General features: G+C 43.2%; 1 protein-coding gene across 3 annotated transcripts in view; it reads left to right on the top strand.

Moving 5' to 3' along the window:
* The window catches only part of NHS (NHS actin remodeling regulator), a 249,543-nt gene extending 235,978 nt beyond the window's left edge, over positions 1–13,565 (top strand). For all 3 annotated transcript variants that reach the window (XM_064707893.1, XM_064707885.1, XM_064707902.1), the window contains 5 exons: positions 424–616; positions 3,731–3,862; positions 5,112–8,069; positions 8,559–8,685; positions 9,399–13,565. In XM_064707893.1, coding sequence (XP_064563963.1) covers positions 424–616; positions 3,731–3,862; positions 5,112–8,069; positions 8,559–8,685; positions 9,399–10,023 — 4,035 coding nt within the window. In that variant the 3' untranslated portion in view covers positions 10,024–13,565. The remainder of the gene's footprint in view (positions 1–423; positions 617–3,730; positions 3,863–5,111; positions 8,070–8,558; positions 8,686–9,398) is intronic.
* The last annotated feature ends 7,634 nt before the right edge of the window (positions 13,566–21,199 follow it).

Below are 21,199 nucleotides of genomic sequence, written 5' to 3'. Positions count from 1 at the left end.
GTACAAATGAAATGCAAATGGTTATTCTGAAATATGGATGGGTCTTCTTTAAAGCTTTGGACCTTCTGATGCTTGAATGAATGGTTGTATGAGGCCAGTTGCAGATGAGAGCCCACATGTCTAATGCTTGTGGTAACTGAGGACATGCCATGGCTATGCACAAATGCAGGATGTGCCCCTTCTGACAGAGGAGGTGGCCTCTAAATGTCACTGTAAATGTGCTTACTTCCAGTATGCTGAGGTGTTTTTCTCCTATTAGCAGGATGTTAAGTTTCCATTGGAGAATGGCTGGTGCTGTGTGACTTAGAACGATTCCTTCCTGCTTCCCTGTAACTGATTTCTGATTTGTGTGTCTGCTTTGTTTCAAAATTAGCATTGCGTGCCTGAGTGGGAGACACTGATTTTGAATGTATTCATTTGCAGTCCCATCCACCAGAGGACGAAGATACAGATGTCATGTTAGGGCAGAGGCCGAAAAATCCAATACATAATATCCCTTCTACACTGGATAAACAAACCAATTGGAGCAAAGCACTACCTCTCCCAACTCCAGAGGAGAAAATGAAACAAGATGCCCAAGTGATTTCTTCTTGCATTATCCCCATCAATGTCACTGGTACAAATCTCTTCTATTTCTTTTTGTATTTATTGCATGGTTCAAGGGAGGTCAAGTACTTATTTTGTTTATTTGAAGTCATGGGATTGTGCAGTCTTGGGGCAGAGATCCTAGCTTGAAGATTTAGTTTCTGAAAGACAGTGGGCTAAATTTATCCCTTATGCGTGACTGCTGGAGTCACTGAAGCTGCATCTAGGATTAATTTGGCCCATATTTTCAGTCATGTTATATGGTGTAACATAAGCCTAGTTCCCTGTATAAACAATGTACTTTTGTTGTGTATATAACCTACAATCTGTATTAACAAAGACCTCAAATAACTTTTTGAATGTAGCTGACTGAAATAATGCAGAAAGCCACCAAAATTAATCATATGATCATCATGTGTAGCAGGAGAAGAGAAACTAGAGAATGTAGGCTACTATTTGCAGTGCTTTAAACATGCAAGGCATGAATGTGTAGCATGCAAACCATCGCTCTGAGATCTCTTTACATGCAGCTATACTGAAGGTATAGTAATGGCATTTTCTTTCATTTCTATAATGTTTGGATATGTTTGACTAGATTTATTTGAAGGAGAACTTGTTTATAGAAGCAGCAGGTATCACTTATTAAATGTGATAGATTACTTATTTTCAGAATCAAAAATCAGGCTGTTTTTCTCTTTCTCTTTTTCTCTTTCTTTCCTTCCAGAGAGCTATGGTAAATGTAAAGTTGATCTGAATTTTCCTCAATAATATTTTCAAGTACCAAGTTTTGATTAACTTAAGAGCATAAAGTGGGTTAACTTTCACAGTTATAGACTTCAATGTAAACAATCAGGAGAAAAGAAGGGGCCTTTAAGTTAGCCTTCATTCTCCAGAAAAAATATTTGTATTTAATTCTATTTTCCCAGTAACTGGGGGTTGGGATGAGGTCACAGCCCCTCACATCCATTGTTCTTCCCCATGTCTATCAGTGGTACACAAACCTTCCTGCAAGACAGGCTGCAGGATTCACCATGGTGCTGGGGAGAGTTGTATGCCCACAGTCCAGCCCCAGCTCACAACCAAGGCTTTTGGGCTTACAGCATCATGGTCACAAGCTCCCAGCTCCCCTCTGTCCTGGCAGAGGAGGTGACACTTCACAGTGCCACCAGCCCTGCCTCCCTGCAGAGGGGGCAGCCAGGGGTGGGTGTCCCTTTCTCCAGGACAGTGCTCCAGGCACAGGAGGGCTGCCAGGACTGCCTGCACACACCCTGCTGGGCTGCAGGCCAGCTGGTCAAGGTCGTAGGCTGGGCACTGCCTCTGGAAATCCCCACAGAAAGTCAAAGATAATGTGGCGTATTTCCACAAGGTAAAGCTGGTGATAAAATGATGCTCCTTCTAGTTTCAATACAGAACCCTTACCAGAGCAGGCTTTCTAACAGGGCTATTGTCACCTAGTGCAGCCAGAGAACAGTTAGGTCTGGGACCAATGTTAACTTTTCCAGTAATAGCCATTTTTGCCTAGACTCCACCTGCCATACATTGGAACCAAATTTCCACTGATCAGTTTTACAGATCAAGAATGGTATGTAATCTTCTGGATGTTTATGTGTATCATTCTCATTAGCACTAATGGGAATAATTTGTATGCATCACGGGGAAGAAATACCCTTTTCCACTTTCCTCTCAGAGATGACCCCCGTGCATCTGGCACACAGAGCATGTTCAGCTAACTCACAGTTGCTGGAAAACCAGCAATGATGCTGATTGACTTTTTGTTTCAAAGAGTTTGCTTTTAGTTCTCTGGTTTTGTTTTTTAAGCTTCTCCCAACCCTGAGAAATGTTCACTTTTTTGAAAATGATTGTTGTTGGAGTTTACGGCACTTTTGTTCCATATTAAAGAAAGTTCTTCCTCTGCTTATTCCAGGGGCATTGGTGGTTACAGGACATCTGTCTGAAGCCTCTATTTCACTGTAGTAGATTTCAAGAAGAACTTTTACAAGAAAGTTACTTTTTAATGTTTTACATTGTTATGTAATGTAATATGTATGTGTATGTCTGTGTATAATTATGTTTTCTATAATTATACGCTATTAAACTAGAGCTTCTTATCAGGATTTCTTTTTCCTTTTGTTTGCTTTAGTTTGTTCGTTCTTCTTAAGATTACAAACCACTGTACCAGCAATCCTTATGTTAGTGTTTTTATGGACCTGGCACATTTTTTCCAACTTGTCCCATGTCAACTTTAGAGAGCATGAGTGAGCATACAGCTCTGCAAAAAACCAGTGCAGAGGGGCACTGGCCTTCTGGTCAGCCTCCTTTTAACTACACAGCATAAAATCAAACTGAAAGACACTTCCATTTGCTAATGCCATGGAAACGTAAAGAAAACAATGAATTCTCACCTATTCTGTATGAAGGTGGTCATAAATAAATGTACTCAAGAACTTGTACTTCTAAGTCTAAAGTGAGGATCTTGATTGCATGACCTGAGCAGACTCCCACCCTGTGCTGGGCATGTGGGAAAATCAGGCCACTTCCTGATGTATGCAAGTAAATGGCAGCTCCCTGTTAATGTCACTCTCAGTCATGTGTCATTGTCACAGAGAATGCTCTCTAAACTTGCATGGTGACTTGGCCCCATTTTAGCTGTCTCCTTCCTTTTTGAAATGTTAGCTCCCTTGGCATATTGGTCTCCTAAGAAGCACCCAACTACTGCAATATGGCATTAGAACCTTAAAATGTTTTCTTATGCTTATTTGCTTAAAATAAGTCAGGCTACAGGTGAACAGATAATGCTTTGCAGTTAAGTTACTATCATTGTCCCTATGACAGATAGATAAATAGCTGTAAGAAAGATGCCCTGCTACCAAGAGCTCTCTATTTGCTTTCCTGATTTTCTTTCCTTTTTCTTTCCTTTTTCCTTTCATGCCTTCTGTTATTTTTGGCAGAGCAGGCTGCTGAGGGGGAGCTGGAATTAGACGTAAAACTGTGATATACTGTGATATAATTTACATAAGAGCTACATAAGGGCTCCCTTATGTTTATTCACAGGCTTAATCCAAGCTCACATGCCTCCACTGTGTTCCAGCCATGAAAATTTGTTTACTATTTCTAAAGGCTAATGAGACCTATTTATGGGTTGCAGGAGTTGGTTTTGACAGAGAGGCTAGTATACGCTGCTCTCTTGTTCATTCACAATCTGTACTACAGCGGAGACGAAAGTTGAGGAGGAGGAAAACCATCTCTGGCATCCCCAGAAGAGTGCAACAAGAAATAGGTGTAGTATAAATACAAATCTTCCATAGATAGCTTTCTAACCAACTTAAATTGCAGGGATATGAGCTGGTAGCTAGTCTTCCAAAGAAACAAAACCTTGAAAGTGTAAATATTTGTAAAATTTAGGAATGATGTGTTTTGTTCTTTTGATTTACTACAGTAAGAAAAGCTATATTACTCCATATGGCCTTGAAGGACTGGGGGCCTTACTGAGTAATATAGATGTACGTGTTCAGCTCTTATTGTGTAAATGTTAATCAGTTCTTTTTTTCTTTTTCATTTTATTTCTGTTATGAACCCATAGTTATGTGCATAAAAAGTAACTAGATTAAGTGAAAGTTTTTTCTTGCATCAGGGGAGTTTAAGGTAAAGAACTGACAGATGTTACTCCACAAAGTGATGATGAGTTGTTACAACAGCTGGATAACTTAGATGAGTGGCTGAATATCCACCAGAGATACAGCGGCTGGTACTTTACGGGAGCTTTGCTAAACATTCCTTTTATTTATCACACTCCTCAATTCCTTCCTATTATTCTTTATCATCAAGAATATTTGCCTTAAACCTACCAAATTACCTCACTTTTTGTCAGGGTAAATTAGGAGCAACTCTGTTGAGGGCAAATTCAGTGTGGAATTCTTATTAACTCAAAACGAAACAAACAGAATTGTTATTTCTTAATATTCATCTGCACCTGAAGATGGCTCTGGTGTTTCAGTTGGTTGCCATGAAACTCGACTGGAAACAGAAAAAATGTGTTTATGATAGGGAAGAAGTAATCAGAGAACCTATGAATGAAAGATCCTTTTGTCTTGCAAATATTCTTGATAGTAAAGAAGCAGATAATGGAAATACTGAACAGACGGGAAGGAGAAAGAGAATTATTTTTAGAAGCTTATGGCGTATTTTGTCCAGTAGCCACTCCCGAAAATTTTAAGTAGCTGAAATAATCTTAAGAACTGAAAACTTAGTATTTGTCGTAATATTTAGCACAGCAAGCTCAGCTCATTCTCACACTGAGAATGCATTGCAGAAGTCATGTTGTAGGACTAGAATTTCCCTACCTCACTGGCAGGAGATCTGCCTTATAAATTCTTTATACAGAACTTAAATTTGGTCCAATGCTCATAAAGATTAAAAAATAAAGAATACAGAAGAAAGATAATGTCTTCTTGGGTTGCTCTGTGGGTTGTCTCATGCCAGGAAATGTGGAGCTCTCTCCCACTCACCCAGCTTTCCATGTGTCCTAGATTCAGACGAGTCGCCAGTGGCGAGAGAGCGCAATGTGATTGTGCACACAAACCCAGAATTCCCTGGCTCCAGCAACAGGAGGTTGGGGACCCGGGATTCAGAGTGCCAGACGGAAGAAATCCTGATAGCTGCTCCCTCCCGGCGACGGATCCGTGCCCAGCGGGGGCAAAGCGTGGTCGCCTCCCTCTCCCACTCCACTGGCAACATCCTGGTGTTGGCAGACAACGGGGATGCAGTCTTTGCTGCCGCTGTGAGCAACCGCATCCGCTCGCGGAGCCTCCCCCGCGAGGGCGCCCGGGCCAGCGAGGGCCATCAGGATGCCACCACCAAGAGTGCAGGGTACGAAGCAGAGCACTTCCTAGCTGGTCAGGAGAGGATCCCGAAAAAGGGGAAGGAGATCTTGAGCAAGCAGAGTTCACAGGAGTGCCAGCCCATTGGTTTAACTTGTCCTCAGCACCTGCATAGCCCCGAGCACAGCATCAGCGAGAGGGGGAGATCGCGGCTGTCAAGGATGGTCGATTCGGGCAGCTGTGAAATTTCATCCAACTCAGACACCTTCGGGAGCCCAATTCACTCCATCTCCACAGCAGGAGTCCTGCTCAGCAGCCACATGGACCAGAAAGATGACCACCAGTCCTCCAGTGGCAACTGGAGTGGGAGCAGCTCCACATGTCCCTCCCAGACATCTGAAACCATTCCTCCTGCTGCCTCTCCTCCACTAACAGGCTCTTCACACTGTGACTCCGAGCTGTCACTCAATACCGCTCCCAATGCCAACGAGGACTCCAGTGTCTTCATCACAGAGCAGTTTGGTGACCACGCAGACAAGGTCAGGGGTCACAGGGCAAGCTCCTTCACATCCACTGTGGCAGATTTACTGGATGATCCCAACAACAGCAACACAAGCGACAGTGAGTGGAACTACCTGCACCACCACCATGACGCCTCCTGTCGCCAGGATTTCAGCCCTGAGCGCCCGAAGGCAGACAGCCTGGGATGTCCCAGCTTTACCAGCATGGCCACCTATGACAGCTTCCTTGAAAAGACCCCCTCTGACAAGGCAGACACTAGCTCACACTTTTCTGTGGATACTGAAGGATACTATACCTCCATGCACTTTGACTGCGGTCTGAAGGGTAATAAAAGCTATATTTGCAACTATGCAGCCCCAGGCTCTGAGAGTGGCCAGACTGGGAGCGTGACTTCCAGCCTAGCTGACTATGCCTGGCAGGAGTGTGTGAGCCACAGGAGGCAGGCACGGCAGTGCATCTCACTGAAGAAACCAAAGGCAAAGCCAGCCCCACCAAAACGCAGCTCGTCTTTGAGGAAATCAGAGGGCAGCACCGACCTTCCTGACAAGATAGAACCAAAGATCGGTGGTGGGCAGCATGTCTCTCACACTGCCAGGGAGATGAAGCTGCCCCTTGAGTTTTCAAACACACCTTCCCGAGTGGAAGGCCCCAACCTGCCAGCCAAGCAGGAGCTTCCCTGGCCAAACCAGGATGATGGCGGGTTAAAGGACACTCCATTTGACACCGCCAGTATCCCCTCCTTTAAAGATGAAGGTGCTGAACAACCTCACTATGCAGACCTCTGGCTTCTGAATGACTTGAAATCCAGCGATCCTTACAGGTCCTTGTCCAATTCAAGCACTGCTACGGGTACTACAGTCATAGAGTGCATCAAGTCACCAGAGAGCTCTGAATCCCAGACATCTCAGTCTGGGTCACGAGCTACAACCCCATCCCTCCCCTCTGTTGATAATGAGTTTAAGCTGGCCTCCCCGGAGAAGTTGGCGGGGTTAGCCTCACCCTCCAGTGGGTACTCCAGCCAGTCAGAGACGCCCACCTCTTCTTTTCCAACAGCTTTCTTTTCAGGACCATTGTCTCCAGGGGGGAGCAAGAGGAAGCCGAAAGTTCCAGAGAGGAAGTCATCGCTGCAGCAGCCACTCTCAAAAGATGGCACCGCCTCAGTGAGCAAAGACCTCGAACTTCCAATTATACCTCCTACTCACCTTGACCTAAGTGCTCTTCACAATGTCTTGAGCAAGCCCTTGGCTCACAGGCACCAGCTGCATACCTTTAGCCACAGCAAGCAGAGCGCGGTCGGGGACGCCCTGCAGCCCGGCCCTCCCTCTGCCCTTGCCATCACACCCTCCGTTCTCAAGTCTGTCCACCTCCGGGCAGTCAACAAGCCTGAAGGAGCGAAACATAAAGGCAGTACCCCAGACCTGCTCTGCATACAGGAGACCACCTTGATGGCAACTGAGGTCTCTCCAGGCAAAATGAGGCCACTCTTAGCTAAGAAACCAGTATCACGCCAATACTCTACAGATGAGGCCATAATGCTGTACATTGACACTTCCCCAGCAGAAGCAGGCCCTGGAAAACCACCTTTAGAGAAAAGCTCCTCTTTTGGTGGGCAGAACAGCTGTGAGAGAGAAGCTGTAACTTCAGCAAGCATGGGTCTGGTTGAAATCAAACCTGGGAATGACCAAACACACCTGGCCGCTGAACACTTACCAGAAAGCTCTCCGAATCAGACATGTGCCATCCCCATGGATGGCTTTCAGAAGGGCTCAGCTGTCCCCACAAGTGATGATGAAACAAAGAAACCTGTCCAGGGAGCAGAAACAGTGCACGATCTTCAGCAAGTGCAGGCTCAGCAAGAGCTCTCCACAGGCAGCGAGGGGAAGGCAGAAGTTAGGCCTGTGGATGGAAGCCCAGCTCAGGCTGAGGGACCAGACATCACCTATCAGTTTAAGCACGAACCTGATGTAAGCCACCATGTGCCTGGGAATATCAACTATGAAGCAGAGATGGCAGCAGTAGATTCACTCAGTGAAGAGGGTTGCAAGCAGGAAAACGATATCACATCAGGTATCCCAACCAAAAGTGCCTCTGATGACAGCAGGGCAGACGAGACGGTGGGCGGCGCAGACGAGCCTTCGCTGAAAGGTCAGTTGGGAATTCTTTCTGTGTCATACCCAATCAGGTGGTTTTGGATGGGATGGTAGTGGAATCAAAGCAGAATGGCACATCAGCTTCCCTCTGTAGGTTTAAGCATAGACACCCCTCGCTTTGTCTGTTAGTTGGCCAGCTAGCCAGCTCACAGCTATTTAAACTTTTCCAAAGTATTCAGACTGCATTTGTGGTATTTATTTCCTCCCTTGTGCTACATTTCAGCTGAAAAGATAAAAGTGAGGAGCATTGGCCCTGGGTACAAGAGAGTTTGATTATCACAGCTATTATCTAAATGGGAGATCTTGTTTCAGTGCTCCTTTTATGGGAATATCCAATATGGAACAGACATGACGTTTAGATTAGAGGGAAAAGGCTGTATGGTGGTATCACCCACTCTGTTATGAGCGGAGCTGGTGCCTCCAGCAGTGCTCTTGCAAAGTGCAGTGGAGTCTGACTCATAACGTGGCTTCTCTCCTTTTTAAGAGTCTTCTCCAAGCGATGAGTCCATCATGTCTCCACTGAGCGAGGAGTCACAGGCTGACACTGAGGATGCCTTCGTGTCTCCAAACAAACCCCGCACTACTGAGGATCTGTTTGCAGTCATTCACAGGTGACCAAACCTTGTGGCAATGGGAAACAGTAACATGCATCCCTGCACAGCTGTCCACTAACAATAGCTGCAGGATGGTTATTCTATGTTTAAGTCTTGTCCTCAAACTACGTTCTTCAGTTAACTCAGTTTCATTTTCTAAAAGGCAGCTTTAAAACATGTTTTATTAGGGCCTGGAGTGCAGTCTGAGTACCTTCATGGCATGTGTGGGATGCTTTACAGATAAAAACATCAGGCTGTTCTCTCTAACATACACATCTTCAAAGCAAACTACCTGCAGTGGTTTCTGTCTTCTGCCTACCAGTCCACCAGCTCTAGTCTGATGAAAGAATTGTTGCAGGGAGAAGGGTAGGAAAAGGTATCTCTTCAATTTTAGAGTATTTTGTAATCAGATGAAATTTGGGATCACAACTGAAACTGAAATTTTCTGATACTGAATAGATTATTCTGCATACTATTATTGCCTAAATTTCTGGATGTATTGTTGTCTTTACAAAGACTTGGTTGTGCATACACTGTCTTGGAATAGGCTGGGTAGTGTTGAGAGGAACTCTACAGCTCAGTGCTGTGAGACACTGATAGCCTCCAATATTTTACAGAGGACCTGAGAGAACTCTGGCTAAATATAAAAGCATCTGGGAAACTCCAGGAGAGCGCTAAGCATTATAGTACAAAAATAATGTATGAAAGTGTTCTCCTTTGTGTTTTTACAGATCAAAAAGGAAAGTTCTTGGGAGAAAGGATTCTGGAGACCTTTCCGTAAGAAACAGATTGAGAGCTTCATCTGGGACCAGCAGCCAGCCTCCCACCAGCAGCACACTGCCTACCAGCAACATGCCACCAGCCAGCAACGTGGGCACTCCCATCAGCAGTCAGAGGTCCCCTGGGCTCATATACAGGAATGCCAAAAAGTCCAACACATCCAATGAGGAGTTTAAGCTACTGCTCCTTAAAAAGGGCAGCCGATCTGATTCCAGCTACAGGATGTCTGCCACAGAGATTCTGAAAAGTCCTATTTTGCCGAAGTCTCCCGGAGAGCTGACAGCAGACACCCTTCAAAGCACGGAAGAGTCTCCTCCCACAACGAGCCCTGATGCATTATCGCCGCTCTCCCCCTGCTCCCCCAGGGTCAACACGGAAGGATTCTCCTCCAAGAACTTCCCCATGTCGGCGTCGTCGCGGGTGGGGCGGTCGCGGGCCCCGCCGGCAGCCAGCAGCAGCCGGTACAGCGTGCGCTGCCGGCTCTACAACACCCCCATGCAGGCCATCTCCGAGGGGGACACCGAGAACTCGGACGGCAGCCCCCACGACGATCGCTCTTCTCAAAGCTCTACATAGGCTGTGCGCGTGCCAGGACCGGGCTGCCAACACCACTCAAGCTCTTAAGGATGTCAACGTAAGAGGCCAATGCTGTAGGAATCACAACAAAAAAGGAACAAAAAGAAGAAAAAGAGAACAATCACAGGGCAATATCAATGTTTCGGTGTGTTTGCGTTTGGAAGATGCTGGGGAAACAAAAGGACTACAGCTGTAGCTATTTATTACACTACATTTTCTAAAAGGATGAAGAAATGCTATGCCTGTTCTGTTTTCTTTTGGCTTCATTTGGTTTATCCCACTCTCATTTCCATTTCCACTGTAGATTTCAAGACTATTCACTTTCCATGGAGTTAAAGGTGACTTTGGGTGGGTTTTTTTCCCAGAAGCTGCCCATCTAGAAACAAATCCCTCACTGTAGTGCTTCCCTAGGGAGAAAACAAAAAAAAAAAAAAAAAGAAAAGAAAATGCTCTTGAGAATTGGTATTTTTCTACAGTAAAATGAGCTGAAACAAACTTTAGAAAAAAATAACAAACATATGTAAATATCATATTTTTGATAAAAATTTGTAAATAGAATTATCAAAAAGTGGACATGGCAAATGATTTACTGCATAACAGCTTTGTTTATAGAAGACAAATTAATTCAATTGTAATAACTGTATTCTGTGAATACCATTTTCATATCAAACATGAAACATGGCCACCAATAACCACTTTCAGTGTGACAGGCCTGAAAGATGGCATTGAGCAGTGGAAAGCAGGAATTTTCCAACTTAGTTATGGAAATTGAAAGGCTGACTGTGAGGGGATTAAAGAAACCATTTGTCTTTCTAAGGCAGTTCTAAAGAAGCTAACTGGAAAGCAGAGCTGGGAGGGTTACCGTGGGGAAGATGAGTGTGTTTCTGACAGAACAAAGCTGGGTCTGATGCTAAGCCCCCAAGGGTCCCACCCCACAGCCTCCCCTGGGCCTTTATTCTTGCAGGGATTGCTTCAGAGAGGATAGATGTGAGAGGAAACAGTACTTAACTTTCATATTCCTATTAGACTATTGGGATACATAACACAGTCATAACCTGGTACCTATAATCTTAAACACAATTAGTTTCTGGTTCATAAAGGAAACAAATAAATTATAAGCATGCAAGAAGCGCTTTCAATTTATCAGTAAATATCTGCAATGAGTTTTCAGTGAAGCTTTCTCTTTGTGCTGATGAGATTCATGCTACCTAAATATTTACAAAAATGACACTGTGAAAACGTAGCTGGGAAATAGGTATGTGTATGCATTATTTATATTCATTGCTGAGCTGAGGAGGGGAAAGCTCCAGTTCATTGTGCCAGCCACGTACAGTAGGGATCTTGTCTGGGTTTACCAGAAACACAGAACAGGGTGAGGGACTGGGTTGGGGTGGGAAAGGAGATAAATCAAAGTAGCTGCTTTGATACAAATGAAGGCAGGGAGATAAAAGCTGAATTACTTGAAGTTACTTGAATATTCTCATCTTAAAACCACAAGAACCCATGAGTTGCTTTATGCTTTACTTTTAATTTTTAAACAGAATAAAACCAACAGGCCTGATTCTCCTTTGGGCCACCACAATTTCCACTGATGTAGCCCCATCTGTGCCACTTAGAGGACAAGGCCCTCTTTAGCCAAAACTCATGCAGTTGACATTGGTTGCTGTAGTACATGTTAGGAAAAGAGGAAAGGTTAGTGCAGAGAAAATAGTGAAGGAGGAATGGAGTATGCAGTAGAACAGATCAAGTAGGATGGCAGAAAGAGCATTCTTTGGTATAAAGGTATAAAGGAATCAACTAAAAGCTGGCTTTAAACATAAGTAAAGGACTGGAGGTGGAATGTGTGAATTTTTGGTATTTTTTTTCTTTTAATTATGTAACGTATAAAGCTGAGAGTTATTAAAAGAAGGTAGATCATGTTTTAAAGAGGAAGGTTCTATCTAAAACTGTTACAATTTCAAGGAGTCAAAGCAAATCAGAACAGTTTAACATACCCAACATTTTATTTCCCAGAAGGTCCACATCTGATTTTGTCTAGAGATTGCCACAAGACATGTATTATTCAGTTTCCTACTGTCCTCCTATGTCACCAGATTGCATTCAGTTGATGAGGTAGAGTCACTGTGCATGTGATAGTTGTGTTGGGATGAGGGGTGATCAACCAGTTGAAGGGCTGCAAAATTGTCTAAAATAGTTTTAAAAATGTAATGGGAGAAAGGTTTTGGAAACAAAATCCTAATCACATTAGTAGCTTAGGTAGGAAAATAAGTCTGAATACAAGTGAAGTGGATGATTGAGAATGTTTTAGGACGAAATGCTCAGCATAGAACAAACCACCTTCTGGAGAATATGAGAAAAGCTAATTTAGATAATGGGCAGAAAATCCTTAGTTTGTCATCTTCAGTCATTTTCCACAAAAATTTTACCAGAAGCACTTTTAAAAAATGTTTAATAGTCCTGAGTTAAATAGTCATTCAAAAAAGTAAAGAGAATACAGCTGAATTGACTTTGATGATACCATTGTTTATTACCAATCAATAATTTCACAGACATCCTAAATAAATACATATGTATACACTAGGGGTTTTTTTTACCAGAATAAAGAGGCAATATTTCACACACAGAACAAACACAAAACAATCCCACTGGAGTACAGTCTCCTTTTGCTTAATTTTCTAATTTATGTTGAGCAGACTGAAACCCAAACAGATTCTAAATTCTCTATGAACAAAAGAGTTGAGAACAAATGTTGAGAGTCAGAGGAAGATGAATGGCAGGGAGACCTGTAGCATTCCAAGTGTGCCATTAAGGCACCGAGGACAGGCACAGAGCGAAGGGAACATCACTCACCTCTTGAGACAGGGTACAGTACGTGCCTCAGGAAACTGCTGAACCATCATTTCAACCTACTGTTCTGTTGCTTGCACTTAAATTATGAAAATTATTTCTTAAGTTATACAGCTGTGTTCTGAAAAATAACATCTTTCCCTTTTATTCTTTGGTTTTTTCCTTTTTTTTTCTTTTTTTTTTTGCCTTTCTGTTTTTCTGTTTTTGTTGTTGTGGCAGCATAGAGGGCGAGGGATAGTTGTAGCAAATAAAGCATATGTTTGCTTTTGCCAAAGGTCAGTGATTGAGTGCATTTGCTGCAATGGTGGCAGATAGAGAAATACTGTAGGTTATGACTTAAAAGAATTTTAAAAAATTTAAGAAGGTTACAGTGTAACTATTTTGGTACTAGCACCAGTTCATGCTGGCAGAAAAGACAATGGTTTATGGACTTGCATCCATTTTGTATTTTTGTAATATTTGTAAATATGAACTTTTTAAATTGTTGCAAATATGGTTTCTTTTGTAAAATGTTTTCAAAGTTTACATTAAATCCAAGCCTTTGTATATTTTAGAGCTGTGCAACACTTTAAGTCTTGTATTTATTTTTAGTAAAAACAGTGACAGTTTCATTGTGAACCCCTCTCAAAAAATGTGTTGGAAAAGTTTGATTACCTAGCAAGTGTGTATAGAAACTGCAAATAAACGTGACTGCAATTAAATCACATATTCTCTTTACTTTCTTGTAGTGAGATGTGAAGTCTAATCTACAGACCACAAGTATGCTATTTCCCAAGGTCACATTCAGCACATTACCATTTCAAACCTATTTAATTCTGCTTTCTCTTCTACTGATTTTTCATAAATTGAGTAAAGGAAAATGTCTATCCAAAACGCCACTGACTTTAAGTGCCCACCAGTACAACTTTGCCAGAATCTAGTAACTGCTGAATTCGCCACGTGGCTTTTGCAGGTAAGAAAAAGCAAAGACAAAAATAGCTGGGATGAAAAATGGTGGAGAGACCACTACTTTATCTTCAGCTGGGAAAGGAAACAAATTGCAACACTTCAGACTCAAGATATCAAGAATCCAGGAGCAGGATCTTATCAGATAAAGCAATCCTTGGGAAAAAAGGGAGGCCACAGATTATGAATACAAACTCTGAAGAGCAAACACTAGTTCATTTTTAAATGGTTCAATTATCAGGAGATTGAGATGTCAGGACATGGAAGCTTCGTGTTTAAAACAACAGCCCCTCACAGGTCTCTTTGAAAATGGATATGAAAATGCACATCAGGAAACTCTGGTTTCAGCTGTCATCTTGTAAGTAGCCTTGAAACACCGTACATGGTGCTTAAGAAATGCATATGGAAAAGAAGGCTGGGATGTGCAGGTCTGGTGCTACAGAAAGCATGGCAACAGAGGAACTTTGGGGAATACTGCCACAGGGCTATCTGCAATGATAGTTTGCAGCACTATGAGGACTGCTCCAATGATGTGGTACCCTTAGAGCAGTCTCCAAGTGTGACTCAGCTGGCATAACATTTAACCAAATGGTCACATAGTTAATGATTATGCAAATAATTTCCTGTGCTCTTGTGTGCCTTTCCCATCCCAAAAACACAGGTAAGCAAGATCTGCTCAAAAAGCTTAGCCCATAGGGGCAGACACAAGCTGGTTTTCCATCTGCCCATTTCTTCATGCTCAGTGAAGGAAAGACTAAACATTAAACGACACAAAATATAACCAGTGTTTTTTTTATATACGTAAGGTCTCAGGCCCCAAGAGGGCAATCCTGGGCTACCTGGTCTGGGATAGCCACAAAATGTTGTATCCTAGAGGGCAGTCATGGACTGTCTACTCAGAGGTACATTTGGGATACCCTTGAACTAAATTATGGTGAAACAATGCCAAAAAATCAAGCAAAAAGTTTTATTTATGGCAGCAATTATTTAAATCTTATGATAGGTTAATCAGCCTGTCGCAGCAATGATTTAAATATTTCTGAACAGCCCATGGATTGACCTTTTTAGGAGAGAATGAAAGGAAGAAGGAATCCACAATTGTGGATCCCACTGTAGTCTGTTTCAAAATATTCTTGCTCTCTCAGTAATCATTACTCTCTGGTGGTGGGTACCACCAATCAATCAGAGCAGACAAGTTGCTAGCCAGCAAGCCCAAGACTCATGGGGTGACACACACCCACATTAGCCCAAGACTGTGCACCTAGGATTCCACCCATTCAAACCAGGGAGGACAGGACCACTCCCTCACAAGACATGTGCTATAGTGCCAGGGTCATCAGAAGGAAATAATGAAAAGGCTAATGGATGATGTCCCCACACAGGCTAGCAAAATCAGTGCTGGAATGGCCAAATTAAGACACCCGAAAAAGTGACTACAGAGAGATGTGATGTAAGCCTGAGTGCATGACCCCCTTGACAGACCAAGGCAGAGACAAGAATGCACTGGAGAATGCCCAAGATGGAAACCAGAAGCCTCTTCCCACATAGATGGGGGATGGGGTGAGACTGGATTAGGCAACTCGCCAACAACACTCAAGGAGAAAACCTGAGAATCCAAGTTGATACAGTTAGGATTGGAAATTATCATCTCAGGACCAAGGCCGACAACCTTTGGGCTCTGCTTACTGCAGCGAAGCACACAGAGAAACTGTTGCTAAAGGAACTGCAAGAGAAATATTCAAGTAGACTGGAGGACTCTAAAATCAAAATGACAGTAAGCCTCACTCCCTCCACTGAACATAGAAATTAAATTAAAGTAAGGTACCCCTTGGAGACATCACTCCTTTGTGGTAGCAGAAGTAGTTAAAACAAGGTACCTCTTGAGGTGTGAAGAGTGGGACTTTGGAATTTACTTAAGGCACCCCTGGAGAAGACCACTCCTGTGCATTTGTTGAACTGTGTTTGCTGCAATACTGCTTGGAACTGCAAATGAGAAGATTTTGCCCTGGACTATGGACCACCATTCTGACACTAAATGTGGTAGTATATGTGGTTACATTGGTACATGTTCATGGGTATTTGCCATGTGCATGTGCTCGGCAGAGTAGACTGCTAGAAGCGAGAGTCACTGGAACCTCACCTGGGGACAGCCAGGTGGAACTTAGCCTCAGCCATGTCTGCCTTCCTTTGCTTAGGTTTTCCTGATCCACTGGCTTTGAGGTCTTTTTATGTCCTTGTTTTAAGAAATTATTTCCCACACTGGATTTCTTTTTGAGGGGGAAGACTGTGCATAGGAATGAAAGAATTTCCACTAACAAATCTAACTGATGTGGAGAGACATCTCTGTGAGAAGCAGCTCACTTTTCCATAGAACTGAAAGAGGACAGTATTCAAACCAAAAGAACTATTTCTTGATATCACTGATTCAACAGAGTTTTTTCTCTCCTCCGTGAGGTAAACACAGACACCTAGTTTAAAAGGAAACCTTTTTATACCCTTTCATGGCCAAGCATGATCCTATCCCCTTTCCCACTGGCTGGGTAGTCAGGGACTTACACTCTCTCCTGAATACATACTCTTCTTCTTGAGTTCCTAATTTTAAATTTATCAAGGCCTCTTCAAGGTAGCTGGATCCCAAAAAATAGAGCCCCTGACAGCCCTAATCCTGTGCATCATTTCCTGATTCCATCATCTGAAAGGTTTTAACTGCCCTCTGTAATTCTGGATATTCTCTTTTGAAATGTCCCACCTTTCCACAATACAAGCACTTCTTGGGACCTGTCTACCAAGTGCCCATCATCTCCCACCCTCTTCCCTGGGGCCTCCTAACATTCGCTTGAAGGCTTCTTTGGGCTACTCCTCTTCTGACGCAGCTCACCAGAGCCCAGGCTGGCTCTTGAAACTCCAGCACTGCACCACGTGTGGGGAACTGCCTTGGATGGCGATTTACCACAGGCAGAGCCTTTAGAGCCACTTGCTGTACAGTGCCAGATATAAGCTACAACAGGGACAAGGCAGAGGAGAAAGGAGGAGGCTCTCTGTGTTGAGGTTCCATGGGAAAGGGTTTATTCCAGGTGAAGGGTATAGGAAGGAAGAGCCCCGAGCACCTCTGTGCACAGGTTTTTAAACTGATTCAACTCGGGGTGGTAACAAACAGTTGTCCAATGGAGAGATTTCAGGGGATGAGTAAGGGGGATACATCATTTGTTTGGGACCAGTCAGGGTAGGGGAGAGGAGAGGGTAGGTGACATGAGCCACTGGGACTTCCAGGAGTATTCCGAAGGAGTGTTGCAGTAACGGACTCTCATATCAACTAGAAAACTACTTTTAGATACGTAGGACATTCTAAAAATCTCTAAGGATATAGTATTCGATGCCTAAGTAGTCAAGTTGATTCACATATTTAAAAGGCTGGCACAGGACTATTATACTATTAGTAGTATTTAATGCTCATCCTCTACATGTTCTCCTTTTAGGAAGTACCTCCTTTTGGTACTCATTAAAGGTTTACTCAGCAGCAGTCAGATGCCCTACCAGCTGAAGTATCCTCTATCTCTCCCCCTCTGCTACTTCAATTCTTAAGCTGTTTCTTGGTACCCAATTTAGCCTGTACAGCTTCTAAGGACATCTTCCCAAATAATTCTTTTCAGGGACTGCTTCCTTACACCCAGACAACATGTTAACCTAACATAACAAAGTTCCTCTGTTTCTGTAGAGAACAAAAAATAAAGGCAATTCTGGCACTCCCGTTATGTTAGTTTTAACAGATGACTGCCTGTAGTCTTTGGGAATTACAGATGCAATTTGTGTGATCCGCTTCAGTCTTCCTTCTCCAAGAATCTTTGGTCAGTGTCTACACAGTGTGACTGACAACTTCTGGAATATGATAAAGGATTCTCCTGTAGATCAGGAACATACAAAGACAGAATCAGCCATTCTACTGCAGATCAGGAAAATATGAAGGCACTATCATTCTGATAACAGAACACGTCAAGCACTTCTGATTCTGCACTATTTTAAGCACACACAAGCTGAAATTCCACAAGAACTCCATGGTTTTGCGGCCAAGATGCTCAAACCTGAAGATGAGAAACTTTCAAGACTCTGTGCCTATCTTAAAATATTTCAGGTTTGTGTCCAGACTGTCTTCAAATTAATTTACAAGTAAACGCAACTTAAAACGTCCCTGATGAAATACACAAACATCCAAAAGTGTGACAGTACTGATGCCTAAACATTTTTGCTTTCTGTACATTTCTCATATACTTGTAACTTTGTAGACTAGTATACAATACACAATTGTAGCTTCTAGTACTCTTTACTACCCTTTTCCCTTCTTAGAACAGTAAGCTAACCCTTCTACTAAACTTAGGATTCTTTTTTGTGTTTTTAGTCCAGCAAGGACACTGTTTTTTACCACATATTGCAGGCATAATAAAATGAAGGGCTAAAAATTCAGGGGAGCGCTCCAAGTGGGCAGAACCTGGAGGAAAACAACCAAACTAACTGCTCTTCTAACTTGACGATATTTGTTAAATATACAAATTAACTGACATTATAAAAATTGTACAAATTTGTGCCACTGCACACTGAAACCCATGCTAACTCGATTCTCTCTGGCAGAGCAGCGAGTGTGGGGAACTGTCTTGATGAGAGTAAATCCAAAAGCAGAACCTTAGAGCCAGCAGTACTCTATAGGAGAACCAGTGTTCCTCAGCAGCAGGGCAGTGACTGCTTAAAGATAGAGAAAACTCTCTACTTCTGAAGTTACGATCAGTTAATCCATCTTGGAGGACCCAGGACACTGACAGCCCCGTTCCTCTGTGAACAGGGTTTTAAACTACAGCAGGATAGGGGGTGGACACAAACTGACATCCAATAAGGTGGCACTAGAGACGGAACTAAGGGGCAGAAACCAACCAGGATAGGGGGAGGAGGAGGAAAGTCTCTGCTGGGGATTGGTCCAGGTGGAGAGTGGCGGGGAATGTTCTGGAAAAAGGGGCAGAGCTGCCTTGACAGGCAGGGAATGGTCTGGAACAAAGGGATGAGATACTGTGAGTGACAGATGGAAGGGAGGGTACAATTTAGGGATTAAACCAATGGGGAGAGAGGGATGACAATGGAACTAGCCTTTGATACAACAAAAGGAACCACAACAAATCTGATTCCACCTGTGCCCATAGCCATGGGGGCACCTGGAAGCTTCCATTAAAGATCTGCTTTATTTATTATCTATAGTAATATTGTCTGAAATTCTCGATTCAGGAAACAGTACTGCCTCTCCACAGTGTGAATGCAACGAACTTTGGTTGAGTAATAGATAATAGTGTGGAGTGCTAAACAAAATGCTTGTTTTGTTTAGCACTCAGCAAGCAGAAGCATAAAGCAGGATACAGCTGGTCTAAAGAATGTCAATACAATAAAATTCCACTGAAAACTCTAAAATTCTTCTGTAACTATTTCTAGGAATTATCCATGTGATGGTTTAGCTCAAACCAAGGAAACAGAAGACTCTACCCTACATCAGGATAATGTGCTTGTCTAGAGACAAACTTTATTTGCCTGACATGGAGCTGCATCAGTCTATATTTGCAGAAAATCTACATGTGAAAATTACACTAAAAAGCTATTATTTTCATAAAAGAGAAAAAAATTGAGCATGATGCACATTACTACAGAACCAGAATACCCATATGTCTTTGCATTTTAAACACTGATTAGAGCGTGAAGATGAAAGACCTTTCCAGTCAGTATTGCAAAACTGCATTTCACTTCTGCAGAGTGACTCCTCAGAAGACAGTGTTACAGGAAGTGATGAATAGTTTGGAGACAGATCTTTGATAAGAATTACACACTTCAAAATAGTGTCTCTTGCACCATGCAAAGGAAACAGCTGTAATTCTTAATTAAAAATGTTACAAATTAAAAAAATATTAAGGAGTATTAAAGAATCAGAAAGGGGGATAGACTTGTAGAACCCAGGTCTGACTGCCCTGAGACAACAGCAGCCACCAGAAATAATTCAAGATCAAGGGGATCTATCAACTTCCCACCAAGATGGTAGCAGCTGTAAAGAATGGAGCAAGGGAGGGTAGTCCATGTTTGGGATAGCAAGCAATGCCCTTTTTCCCCCACCTCATTTCCCAAGGTCCCTCTGCACAAGAGGCAAGAGGTTTTACGCATGGAAAGCCAGCCAAAAGCTGAAGTGAATAAAGGTCCAGTTGCACCAAAGATGCCACCACCATCAGAAAATAAATAAGAAAATCTGTGGGTAAGAACTGCAGACCAAGGCAACAAAGGGAATTTTGTGACTGATGTCTAGTGCAGGCAGACTGATCAAGTGAAGCCTATGGACAAAGCCTTCTTGCTTCACAGAGCGTGCTCACAGGCTCTTGTTCTGCTGGAAAAACAGCACAAAGCTGCAGGTGATTCAGAAGACTCCTGGACCAGTGTTGTCCAGGGCACTCAAGCTCCCCCACTTCAATTTCACCCTCAGACACATACCCCCCTCACCCCTTGAGACCCCACTCTAGCTCTATGGTCTCTCCAGCACCTGGCCAGGATTCCCCTGGTCCTCAGCAGCAATGTGCCCCATGGTCCCACCTTTAAATACACTCCTGACTCTGGGCCACCTCTCCACTTCCTGAGCCATCCAGTTTTACTTTCATTAGTGCTCACACATTTACTCACACAACTGCACTCCAGAACTGCACCATGGGCACACGGGCCCTCTGACGTGTCTGACCCCCCTACACAGACGTATGCACGTATGCCAGAGTAAAGCAAGAAAAACATTTACTATCACCAGAGTTTTGTTCCACCTCAGTCCACCCCCTTCCCTGATTTTTATTCATTTCCTAAACAGAATTTTCCACACATCTCCTTCACTTTCTTTAAAACTTCTGGGTTGAACCTGCAAGGATTGCTTTTCCTTTTGCCTTGCATAGTGCTGCTGAACTGTACTTTCTTTGATCCTGCAGGCTGTCATAGGCCACTTTGCTGTCCCAAGCCATGAGCAGATCAGGTCCCATAACTACCCACATCCAATATTCTTACACTGTGTCACTGTATTTGGGACACTGGAATGGGTTGCCCAGGAAGATAGAGGAGTCACCATCACTGGTAGTGTTTTACAACACAACTTAATATGACTTAGTGCTATAGTTGATAACATGATGTCAGGTCTATAGGTTGGTTTAGATGCTCTCAAAGTTTGTCTTTTGCAACCTAATTAATTCTTTGATTCTTAGACCACCACTCCCTGAATAAAAACCCCCAGAGAGATTCCAGTGCCTGCAGGGGGGGAGCATGAGAACACTCATGGGGCGTTCTGGGCAGGTCATCTTCTGGATCTGCTGATCCCCAGCCCTGAATCAAAAAAATA

This window comes from Zonotrichia leucophrys, chromosome 1, assembly GCF_028769735.1.
Source record: "Zonotrichia leucophrys gambelii isolate GWCS_2022_RI chromosome 1, RI_Zleu_2.0, whole genome shotgun sequence".
Taxonomy (NCBI): domain Eukaryota; kingdom Metazoa; phylum Chordata; class Aves; order Passeriformes; family Passerellidae; genus Zonotrichia; species Zonotrichia leucophrys.
The sequence above is the reverse complement of the archived record's forward strand: the minus strand, read 5'-3'. Positions and strand labels throughout refer to the sequence as shown.